We start from the raw sequence: 13,489 nt of genomic DNA on the forward strand, positions 1-13,489 counted from the left end.
TTAGACACCTTAAAAAAATTGATTCAAATATTGTTGTATGCAATATTTACATACCTGTGTTAAATCCATCTTCATTTGAAGAGCAGACTTCCCAATTAACTTCACGCAGTCTGTGTCCCAAAAGACGAACTTTACCTTCGAACTGCCGTCAACAGCTGTTATAATTATCAAGCTTATACCTAAATGATTCATGGCATACAGGAGAACACATCAATCTTCACTGTTTGTAAGAGAATATAGACACTACCAGTTGGAAATGGAAAATGAATATAAAGTATATCGTGGCACAGGTTCTGGGCTAATATGGTCCTTAAAACACTTCAGCTTTCCATCCTTGGCAGTTACACTCCTTGTGCATTCCACACATCCATCATAGTACCATCCCATCTGCCCAGCATCAAACTTATTGAGGGTAGCAACTGTAACACAGGTTGTTTCCTACAAAGTTGGCCAATATAAACTACAGTTATATGAGGCTTTAAGAATGATAACAATATAAGGAAACAATCAATCTTTCTTACATGCTGCAGATTTGTTATTTCAGAGAGACTCATTATTTCAGCCTTCAAAACAAATTTGTCATAGTCAGAATAAAATGAGTTTTGCGTTGCCTCAACTTGTACACTTGAAGATGATAACAAAGGCAAATCAACACCAAGTCTGAAAAAATGTAAACACAATATTTAATTCAATTCAAATTAACATCAAGTTAAATTTATCTTTTGCAAGACAGTTAAGAAGAAGAGCAATAAGCATTCCAAACCATATAATAAAGAAACAAACACATGCTTTAGTACCTTTCTTTTAGATTCTTGACTTCCTCAATAGCAAGGTCATTAATCAACAATTTCGTTCCATTCCATGTGTTGGAAACACTAACTGGAAATCCTCCTGAATCACAAGAAATTGAAGAAACAGTTACAACTGTTGGATATAAAAGAAAATATGCAGTTACATGTAAACTATTGTATCATGCATAATTACCTTGAGCCTCTTTAACCCTTGCATTGATTAGCACAATGACAACATCAGAGGCTTGCTTATTATTCTTATAATACTCACATAGCTGAACTGCAAGTTGCCCCCAAAGAGTACATTGTACAACTGTTTTGCTGGCATCTACAATTGAAAAAACTATTCTGTTCTTGCTGTTGTCACTGTTAACTTGGGTTTGAGTGATATCAGTGATTCCTCCAATCAAATCTAAGGAAAAAGATGGATTGGTTAAAGTTTTTCAACAAAAAAAAATTATAACACATGAAATTAGGGTGTAGGGAACTTACCAACCAAAACATTTGATTGAAACCTTCCTTCAACTATGAAATTCAAACCAATAATGTTAAGGTAGTTATGAGGGATGTCAGGAAATTCTGCTTTCTTAACAGAAGTTGACCCACAAAAAACCAATTTGTATGTATGATTTGTCGACTTAAAAGCAAAATCATTCTTCCCAACTTTAAAATTTTGCATGATATAAGAGTTTCCTGTTTCAATTTCATATTTGAATTTCGAAAGCAAATAAGCAGGGACAACAGCCTGAATCATATCACGCTGCAAGAAATCAACATTTCATCATTAGTGGTTAATCAACAAAAAACATTTATAAGTAATCAGTGGGGAACCATATCTTACTACAGTACCTTAGAATCAACCAAAACCATCTCCATGTGTTCTTTGTTTGAATAACTTGTGACAGTCCATAGATGTTTGCATCTAACTGCGATCTTCCACAAATCTTTGGAATCATTGATCTCTTTCAATGGCTCAATTGGGCGAGACATGTTTCACATAAAAACACTACAAGAAGAGTAGAGATATCAGTTAATCATCAAAGATGAATCAAATGGAGATGAATGTAAACAGTGTTAAACAGAAGTTAGAGACGGAGGTGATGGAGACGAAGGTAGGGTCTTGAGATGAAGTAGGAGTGAAAATCGCGGCGGAGGTGATGGAGACGAAGGATTTGTCTTGAGATGGAGGAGGAGCGAAAATCGGAGGGTATTGAGATGCAGCAGAATTGACATGGTTATGCATTTGTTCATGTTTTATGCAGCCTATGGAACACAAAAGGTTTATTGAACAATGAAAGGTTGCAGTAATTGAAGTAATGGAGTTCTGTGTTTTCCAAGCCAGATTTTGTGGCTTTTTTGTGGCCAGGGGAGTAATAATGGGTTTGCTTGGATATTTAAACCCAATTATATTCTCAATGCAGCTGAATAGATTATTGCACCTATAATCTATTATAATATAAAATAATCCATTATATAATAATAAGAATTAAAAAAAGGAAAAACCAAATAAATTAAAATAAAATCCACCAATCAAAAAGTGACACAATAGATAGCATTTAATGTCAAATGAATATGGTGGCTTTATTTATCAAAAAGACGAATTTAACCATGGAATTTGAACGGTTTTAGTTATTTAGTCAGAGGGCTTAAAGTGTAATTATCAGGTACTTTACTTTTTATATATTATAATAGATTCAAGCATAAAAATATTAAGAACACTAACATAAATTGGGTCTAGGGCAAAAGTTAACCTATCACATTAATTAGATATAAGGTCTGAAATTCCGTTACAATGTACTCCCTCCGGTTTCAAATATAAATAAATTTACAAAAAAAATTATCTTTTAAGGAAAATGTTTCAATGCATTTAATTCTTAACTTCTTTCTAATTTTACACCTATATTTTGCTTTGGAAATTGTTGCAAACATTTAAAATGTAAAAAATTGTAGGGGTATATTTGGAATAGTGACATTGAATGTAATAGATATTGATTTTTTTTGCTTATATTTCAGACCATGAATTTTTTTTCTTATATTTGAAACCGGAGGGAGTATATTTATAATTTAATAGTAATTTATATAACAAAATTGCACACTCGATAAAATTAATATATGAAAAATAAAATAAAATATACTACTAAAAATATGAGGGTAAAGATTTATATACAACGCACAATCTAAAATTATTTAGTACAATCGAATTTTGATTGTCCTTTGAAAATGAAAAACTCAAGTGAGATGAAAAATCATATTGGAATACAATAAAAAAAAAGTACGTTAACATAATTTGATTGACACTTGCTCTATAGATTAAAGTGAGTCTCTTGAAATAAATGTCTTTAAGGACAATGTGAGATTTGTTAGAAAGCAAATTTGCATCAATCACATTAACCAATTGATTGATGAAAAAAAATAAGCTTATACTCCTTCACGATAGAAGATGAATGTAATGTTTTTTTATCATATTAATAATTTTAATGATTCGTTATTTAGAATCATGAATGCATGGAAATATATTAAAGATGAAGAGCAAGTGTTATTTCTGTTGGCTTCACTATTCGAATCTTACAGATCACTAGTACAATTAATGTTAGAAGGAAATAGCACACTATATTTAGATGAAATTGTGAAATTATTAAAGGAGATTCAACAAATTACGGGTATTGATTAATCTCCCAAAGACAATCAAATACTAATAGTCAAAGAAGTACAAGAAAAGAACTATGGTGATCAACATTATAGAATTTTTCAACCAATAGATATGAGTTTTTTCAAATTTCATTATTGACAATAATTTGGTGACATAAAAGTTAGATGCCCTTAATCCACATATGATTTGCGTAGCATAAAGAAGAAGACTGAGCAATTGAAGATCGTTCTTTATGCAAACATGATTAGTTATGAAGACAATTTTTTATTTTGTAAGGATGGAGGAGACTACGAAGTGAAGAGATGTGAAACTTTAAATGAATGTAGAGATATGTTGTCTTAAAGTGAGTACTCATCCAAGTCTCACATTGAATAATATGAAGAAAAAAGAAGTGGAATGTTCTTATAAATACGAAGAGTTAATTTGAGTTTATTTACCATAACAATTTTGGTATTTGAGAGATATTGGAGCTTGGACAGTTATGTGTTTAGAGAGGATTTACAATTTTTCCGTTAAAAGTTATGGTTGGGAAGGTTTGTAACTTTTTGATGAAAAATTATTGTTGAGAGAAATTACAATTTTTCATCTAGATATTGTAGTTGAGTTTTTCAATTTCTATAGTAACTTTTCCATTAGTAGTATAGAGTTGATGGTTGAACTAAGTGGTTTGATCCTTGTATGTGTTGACATTAGCTGTCAACAAGATTGTAGGAACTATAATAGGAATATAATTATTAATTGTTAATTACCCTGATTTGGTTATAATTATCCTGATTTAATTATAATTAGAAATAGGGTTTTCTGTGTATATAAATATAACCTATTTTCCTCTGTAATATGCAATTGAAATATATGAAAGCGTCGTATTAGTTTAACATGGTATCAGCCGCCAGGTCTTAATCCAGACATACGGTAACACTTTCCATCCTTCTTCCATGGTCGAATGGGATTCAAACTCCGATGAGGCTACATCGTCTTCTATTCTTGCTGAGTTGACGACGAAAATGATGGAAGTTCTGAACTGTGCTTCAGCCCCGTCACAAATTGGCTCTGACCATACGGTGGCACCGATTGGCATCAAGTTAGATGGCAGCAACTATCCCCTTTGGTCCCAAGTGGTCGAGATGTATATCTCGAGCAAAGACAAAGTGGAATATATCAACAGAGATCTCCCGCAACCCACTCAAACAGATCCTACATTTCGACGTTGGCGGACTGACAACGCGATTGTTAAGGGGTGGATAATCAACTCAATGGACTCTTCTCTAATCAACAAATTTATTCGATTCTCCACTGCCAAGCTGGTGTGGGATGCAATTGCGACCACGTACTTTGCTGGCTATGATACCTCCTAGGTGTATGACCTTCGGTGACGGGTGACACGTCTTAAACAAGCTGGTGGTTCTCTTGAAAAATATTATAACGATCTCCAAGGACTTTGGCATGAGATAGATTTTCGTTGTCCAAATCCGATGACATGTCAAGTTGATATCCAACACTACAATACACTTGTCCAAGAAGAACGAGTGTATGTGTTTTTGGATGGACTTGATGACCGCTTAGATAATATCAGAAGCAATGTTTTACAAATGAAACTAATTCCAACAATGGAGCAAGCATATGCACATGTTAGGAGGGAAGCTCTTCGTTAGGCAGTGATGACAGACAACTCCAATGAATTATCTGGAGCAGTTCTCGCATCTAAGGGCCTCAAATTACAGAACAGTAAGATATTTTCTCAATCTAAACAAAAAGAACCATCTAATGGCACTAAGTGCTCTCATTGTGGAGGTAACAAACATACCAGTGAGACATGTTTTAAGCTTCATGGCTATCCAGTCTGGTGGCCAGACTTTCAGGCTCAAAAGCATCGTGAAACAACTGAGAACAACCCGGGAAAAGCTGCAGTAGCTACTGCTGAACCACATCTTTCCCTCATTCTGAAATCAAGTTCCCACACCACTGAAGGTAATGTTCTAATTTGCTCTAATCATGATGATGACTCTAATGCATGGATACTTGATTCCGGAGCTACCGATCATATGACGTTTAATGCTGCTGATTTTTCTGAACGTTCAACCCCTCGGCGCTCAAGTATTGCCAATGAAAATGGTGGTTTATTAGCGGTAACAGGGTCTGGAACCATGATGTTATCACCAACCCTTTTGCTTTCAAATATACTACTTGTTCCCTCTCTATCTCATAAGTTGTTGTCTGTGAGTCAAGTTACAAAATACTTGAACTGTGTTGTGCTAATTTATCCTTCTTTCTGTTTCCTTCAGGATACTCTCACGAAGGTGATCATTGGGCGTGGTACCAAAAGAGGGGGACTTTACTATATGGAGGATTTTAGTGTAGGCCGAGCGCATCACATGCATTATCCAAGAAACAACATAATGGAGAAAGTCTTACTTTGGCATCGTCGATTAGGCCATCCTTCGTTTGCCTATCTGAAGCATGTGTCCCCAAATTTATTTTCAGATACATCCTTGTTGAACTTCAAATGTGAAGCTTGTATTTTAGCCAAGAGTCATTGAGTCACTTTTACATTAAGTATGAATAAAAGTAATGTTCCTTTTGCTTTAATCCATTCTGATGTATGGGGTCCATCCCCAAAACCTTTTATCTCTGGTTATCAGTGGTTTGTGATATTTGTTGATGATTGCACTCGAATGACTTGGATTTATTTGTTGAAACAAAAAAATGAAGTGGTACACATATTTCAACAATTTCATAAAATGATTCAGACTCAATATTCAAAGAAGATTATGATCCTTCGCTCTGATAATGGTGGGGAGTTTGTAAATCACCAATTCCATGAGTATTTCAAAAAACACAGACTCATTCACGAAACCACGTGTCCACAAATTCCACAACAAAATAGTATTGGAGAACAGAAAAATTGCCATATCCTTGAAAGTGCTCGCGCTCTTTTACATGGAGCACATGTGCCTCACCACCATTGAACTGATGCCTTTACTATAGCAGTATATCTCATCAATCGAATGTAGTCTACAGTTCTTGAATTTAAAACTCAGCTGCAGACCTTCTCCACATATGTACCGCTGCCTACAATACAAATGTTGCCACCTTGTGTATTTGGGTGTGTTGCGTTTGTTCACCTACATAAAAACCAGCGAACAAAGCTTGATCCGTGTGCCATTCGCTGCCTATTTTCGGGATATGGTGTACACCGGAAAAGGTATCATTGCTATGACCCTACTACTCGACGCATTTATGTAAATATGGATGTTACATTCTTGGAATTTGACCATTTCTACTCCTCGGCATCACCCAATTCTTCTCTTCAAGGAGAGACACCAGAAGAAGAGTCGAATTGGTCGACATTTGATTGGTTCAAAGATATTGATATACCATTAACTGAAGTTTTTGGTGATTCTTGTCAAACTGAAACATACCATATGAGTCCCGAAGTTGAAGTATCGGAGTCCCCCCTTTCTAGTACTCAACGATCCATCTCCTGAGAATATCATTGAGGTAAGATCTCCTATATCTCCTGATAATAATAATGGTGATATCTTTGTTAGCTATGAATTACCTCACAGACATAATCAGGGAAAACCACCAAAGCGTTACTCTCTTGAAGAAGAGGATCATAGATCGAGGTATCCAATTGCTAATTATGTCTCTATGAAATATCTGAATCCCTTAAGAAATTTTCAAATGAGATATCTTCATAAAGTGTACCTTGCAACGTTGAAGAGGCCATTGAAGACCCTAGATGGGTTCAAGCTATGAATGAAGAAATGGAGGCATTAAACAAGAATGCGACATGGACTCTTGTCCCTTTACCAAAAGGAAAGAAACCAGTAGGGTGTAAATGGGTTTTCTCTATCAAATACAAAGCTGATGGGTCTATTGAAAGGTACAAAGCAAGACTAGTAGCTAAAGGCTTTACATAAACATATGGCGTAGACTATCAAGAAAAATTTTCTCCTGTTGCCAAGTTGAGCACTGTCAGAGTTCTTTTATCTCTTGCAGTAAATCTTGATTGGCCATTGCATCAGTTAGACGTGAAGAGCGCCTTTCTCCAGGGGCACTTGAAAGAAGAAATATATATATATATATATATATATATATATATATATATATATATATATATATATATATATATATATATATATATATATATATATGTATATATATGGATATCCCTCCGGGATACATGACAAATTATGAGACTAAGGTGGTGTGTAAATTGCAACACAGTTTGTATGGCTTGAAGCAATTTCCTAGAGTGTGGTTTGGGATATTGAACCTGGCAATGAAAAATATGGCTTCCAAGTTCCAACAAAGCAACACAGATCATACGCTGTTTTTGAAACACCGTCAAGGTAAGGTCACAACTTTGATTGTGTATGTAGATGATATGATTATTACAGGAGATCACTCTGAGAGGAAATAGCAAAACTTCAGAAACAACTGGCAACCGAATTTGAGATGAAAAATCTAGGTGGACTCAAATATTTTCTAGGTATTAAAGTTGCTAGGTTGAAGAAAGGCATTTTTTTATCTCAACGAAAATATATCTTAGATCTTTTATCAGAAGTTGGGCTACTAGACTGTAAACCCGTAGATACTCCAATTGTCCAGAACCACCAACTTGGAGAATATCCAGACCAAGTGCCAACAAACAAAGAAAGGTACTAGAGATTGGTTGGCAAACTTATTTACTTATCTCATACACGACCTGATATAGCGTATGCGGTAAGTGTAGTAAGCCAATTTATGCACAACCCGAGTAAAGATCACATGGACACAGTAATTCGAATCATGCAGTACTTAAAGTCATCGTCTGGAAAAGGCTTGATGTTCACAAAGAATAATCATGTACAAGTTGAAGGCTATACAGACGCTGACTGGGCAAGAGATATCACCAACAGAAAATCCACCTCAGGCTATTTTACCTTTGTTGGAGGAAATATGGTTACATGGAAAAGTAAGAAATAAAAGGTTGTAGCATTATCAAGTGCTGAAGCAGAGTTTCGAGGGATGGCTAAAGGTCTTTGTGAGCTTCTCTGGCTTCGAAGACTGTTAATTGAAATTGGCTTTGCTCCGAATAGTGCGATGAATCTTTTTTTGTGACAACAAGTATGCAATTGAAATTGCTCATAATCCGGTTCAACATGATCGAACAAAACACGTGGAAGTAGATCGACACTTTATTAAGCGAAATTTGGAGACAAAGATAATTCAATTTCCGTTTGTTAAATCTGAAGATCAATTAGCTGATATACTCACAAAAGCTATATGTAGTAGAGACTTCTACAACGCACTTGACAAGTTGGGCATTCGAGATATCTATGCACCAACTTGAGGGGGAGTGTTGGCGTTAGCTGTCAACAAGATTGTAGGAACTATAATAGGAATATAGTTATTAATTGTTAATTACCCTTATTTGGTTATAATTATCCTAATTTAATTATAATTAGAAATATGGTTTTCTGTGTATATAAATATAACATATTTCCCTTTGTAATATACAATTGAAATATATGAAAGTGTCGTATCAGTTTAACAATATCTTCTTGACAAAGTGGCGGTCAAGTGTGTGTCATGTTGGAGTATTTGTGACGAGGTAAGATTGTCAGCGATGGTACAAGTGTATATGTTGATGAAAAAGTTTATGTTTCAGAGTGAACTTATAAGTGAATGACTCACACTTAAAGGGAGATCATTGTAATACAAATGTGAGTTAAAAGTCTCGCATTTCATAAAAAAAAAAAAAAATAGAGGTTAAACCCTATAAAAGTGAGATTATTTGCATACCTAATATCTTAATGTTTATGCAAGGATATGTTGTTTCTCGAAAGTTTAATTATTTTTGACATTCTCAAGATTTATTAATAAAACTGTGTATAAAGAAAAAGTTTTTAGTCGGACAATTTTATTTCTTGTCTTGAATTCTTTGTATTAGATCTTGCAAACATATCTTTCTTTTGAAATGGAATAATAAAAAAAAGTTAAAAATACTTCCTCCCCATTTTTATATATAAGTAAATATTAATTTTTAAAATTCTTGTATGAATGATATATTTGATTTAGTTATTCAATAAATTTTAAAAATGATATTTGTTTAGATATAAAAATAATTTATATTTATAAAATATTAATTACAAAATTTTTTAATTTTAATATTTAGTTTATTAACATAAAAATATATTTAGTAGCACTTTTTTTATAATAAAAATTCTTTATTTATTTATACGTATTTCTTGTCTATCTCCAACAAATTTTAAAATAAAATAATATATAATATATATTTTTTTTAACTTGTTTGTATATGGGTGTCGTAGCTTTGTTGCCGGCATTCTCAAAGTCAAAAGCCATTGAAGGCGGCACAGCAACCAAGGTTTTGGCCAAATGCCATTTGCATTCTTGCGGCGAAGGACTTGGAGAATAATCTTTTCTTTTTTTCTTGAACACACTTTAGTTTCATTACACTCCATCGTCAACACAAGAGTTTCAAAATAAAATAAAAATCAACACAAGAGTAAATTATCTTTTTTTATTCAATGAAATTATGAAATATATAAAAGTAAAAGAGGGATATAGATCGAGATATATATTGTCATTGTGTGTTAATTTAGTGTCAAAATAAAACAAAAATGTTGAATTGGTTCAATGTTGTAGGAGATGTTTTTTAGTTGAAGTATATTTTATTGAATGCATTTAATTGTTTATTGTTAGTTATTACCTATGTTTCAACTCTTTCCACTATTTTTATTAGTAGTTTCAACCATCTCCTCACTCCAAATTTTAACAAACAAATAATAATCAAACTGATTAGCGTTTTTTCCTTTAAACACGAATCTGTCATTTTGTAAACTTAGATGTTTCAATTAGGGCTGTTCATGGTTCAGAAAATTGAACCGAACCAAACCATTATATAAAGACATTTGAATCGAACCGAATCTTTTCAATTTTTTTAGAACCGAACTGAACCAAAAGTTTTGGTTTGACATAATGGTTCGAAATTTCGAACCATACCAAACCATTAGAAAACAATTTTTCCAAACCGAACCATTTGCTAAAGAACCGAACCATTATATTTAGTTTTGAATTTTTGTAATAAAAAATCTACTTAAATTTATCTTTAGCATTTTTTTTATAAACTTTTTTAATACACTATTATACATAATTTTTAACTTAATTTTTTTTTAATCTACATTCATAATCAAAATTTAAATTAATTCAAAATTACCAAACTCATTAAAAAAATCACAAATTAGTCAATTTTGACAATATTTAGGGTTGTTTGGATAAACAACTTATAGCACAAGTGCTTATAAAAATAAGCACTTATGAATAAGCTTAGGAAGAATGCAGATTCAGAAGACGATTTGGAATCTAGAGAGAGTAACCTAGTTCTTTCACCAATTTTGGGTCTGACGATTTGGAATATTCACCAATTTAGGGGTTTAAGGTTCTTCACCAATTTGGGGGTTTAGGGTTCTACACCAGATTTAGAAAGTTTCACGGTACAGGCTTAAGTGTTTTGAAGTTATTAGAAGTTAGAATTTTGAAACTAAAGTTTTAATGGTTCGGTTCGGAATTAAATTCAAAATGGTTAATTGCTTATCGGTTCGGTTCTAGAACCATTAATAAAAAATATAGGTTAGGTTCACTAACCATTAATAATGGTTCAGTTAATTTAAATCCAGTTCGGTTCAGTTAATTTAACTCCAGTTCGGTTCAGGTAATTTAACTCCAGTTCGGTTCGGTTCGACAGTTCGGTTCAGTTCGACGGTTTTTTTGAACAGCCCTAGTTACAATTGTCCAAGTTTTACAATTTCAAAGTACTAATTAGAGTGTTATATATTTTTTTGCAATCCCAAACAATTATATTCCAGCACTCCCACAATGAGTGACTTAATGAGTCATTTCACACCTATTAATAAAAATGTATAAAAATAAGAGAGAGAATAATATTTTTACTATAGTATCCTTTATCATGTATTGGAAATGATAAAGAATTAGAAAAGTGTATTGAAAATTGAAATTGATCATTCATTTTAGAACACTACTTTATTCCAAATGAGTCACTCATTGTAGGACGGGGGAGTATCAATCATTTTGTTCTTATACATACAATACACATAGAGAGAAAGTCGAAGTATTGCACATCACATTCACTCACTATGTGATCAACGAGACTCACTCGGAAGGAAGTCTCATTCCATTGGGATTTAGAGTGTGAGCAGGATTTTGTTAAATTAAAGGAGAAATTAACCATCATTCTCGTTTTAATAATTTTGGATCCTAATTGTTCTTATGAAGTATTATGCGATACATCGAAGAAAGGGTTAGGAGGTGTCCTAATGCAGGATGGACAAGGTGTAATGTATGCATCTTGGCCATTGAAACCTCATGAAGAGAACTATCTGACGTGTGAACTTGAGTTAGTTGTTATAGTTTTTTACTCAAAATGTGGCGATATTATTTGTGTGGAGCATTTTGAAATGTTCAGTAATCATAAAAGCCTAAAATATCTCTTTGATCAGAAGAAACTGAACATGCGGCAAAGGAGATGGATGGAATATCTGAAGGATTTTGTCTTCGAGTTGAAGTACCATCCAAGAAAAGCAAATAGGGTGAAAGATGCGTTAAGTCAGAGGGAGGTGCGCACAACTGAGTTAATGGTATAAGAGTATGATATGTTGGAGAATTTTTTGAATTTTCATCTTTAATTTTCATGGACTCGGGCTGGTGTTCTGATTGACAACATGAGTATTGTATCTAATCTGAGGGAGAGAATTCGGTAGAGTCAGTTGTCAAATTTAGAGCTACAGCCTAGGGTTGGTCATCTTGGTTTCGTTCGAGATATGGATGGAACTATCCTATTTAATCAGATAACTTGTGTACCGAATAACTTGAAATTGAGGAGATCAGTCCTAGAGGAAGCGCACAAGAGTGGGTTCAGTATTCATCCTGATTCTTCAAAGATGTATCAAGATATGAAGAAGAATTATTGCTGATATGGGATGAAGAAGGATATTGTTGAATATGTGGCCACTGGTGTAGTGTGCCAATAGGTAAATATTGAACACTAGAGGCCAGGTGGGTTGCTGCAATCGTTGGAGACTCTTGAATGGAAATAGGAAAGCGTGTTGATAGACTCCGTGGTAGGGATACCTCGTACACTTGGTGGTCACGACTTGATGTGCGTGATTATGGATAGGTTAACCAAACCAACCCATTTACTTTGAGATTTTAGGAAGGATTCATCATGCGATGGGGACGATTATGGACCTAAGCTCGTTAGATCATCTTCAATCGGATGAACAAACCGAGAGGATGATTCAAACCTTGAAGGATATTTTACGGACATGTGTTTTAGATAGCGAGGGAAATTGAAAAGATCATTTACCCTTTATTTAATTCTCCTACAACAATAGTTACCATGCAAGCATCGGTTTGGCTCTATATGGAGCCTTGTATGGAAGAAGATGTATAACTCCTATGTGTAGGGTGGAAGTTGGAGATAAAGGGGTTCTTGGACCTGAGATTATCCAAGAAACCATCAAGAAGGTAAGAATGATCTGAGATCAGATGAATAAAGCTCAATATGCCAAAAGAGTTATGTGGGTCAACAGTGAAGGTCGTTGGACTTTGAAGAGAGAGTTCACGTATTCTTGAAGGTTACCTCAAAGTTAAGGTTAAACAAACAATTTAAGATGATAAAGTTAAGCCTGAGATACATCAAACTCTAGAAAATCATAAGACGGATAGGCAAAGTGGCGTACCAGTTAGGTTCCTTCCCTCACTATCCAGAACTCATGATGTTTACCATGTGTCTCAACTTCAGAAGTTCATTCCGGATTCGTTTCATCATATCCTTTTGGATACGATTGAAGTGGAAGCCAATATCTCCTTCTAGCCTCAACCAAACCGTATAGTGGATTACAAAGTTAAGGATTTACATATGTATGCATTCACTAATGAACCAATGGTAATTATTTATATAACTCTAATTGGACTTACAAACTCTAACAAAAACTAACAACCTAACCAATTAAGTTAGTTA

At 33.8% G+C, this 13,489-nt stretch overlaps 1 protein-coding gene across 1 annotated transcript; it reads right to left on the reverse strand.

Moving 5' to 3' along the window:
• Positions 1-790: 790 nt before the first annotated feature.
• On the reverse strand, positions 791-1,781 carry LOC131598025 (uncharacterized). The gene is made up of 4 exons (XM_058870674.1): positions 1,641-1,781; positions 1,284-1,551; positions 985-1,203; positions 791-891 (listed from the first exon to the last, which is right to left on the reverse strand). Exons 1-4 carry the CDS (start codon positions 1,779-1,781, stop codon positions 791-793), a joined length of 729 nt encoding a protein of 242 aa, XP_058726657.1.
• Positions 1,782-13,489: the final 11,708 nt, after the last annotated feature.

This window comes from Vicia villosa, linkage group LG4 (assembly GCF_029867415.1).
Source record: "Vicia villosa cultivar HV-30 ecotype Madison, WI linkage group LG4, Vvil1.0, whole genome shotgun sequence".
Lineage (NCBI taxonomy): Eukaryota > Viridiplantae > Streptophyta > Magnoliopsida > Fabales > Fabaceae > Vicia > Vicia villosa.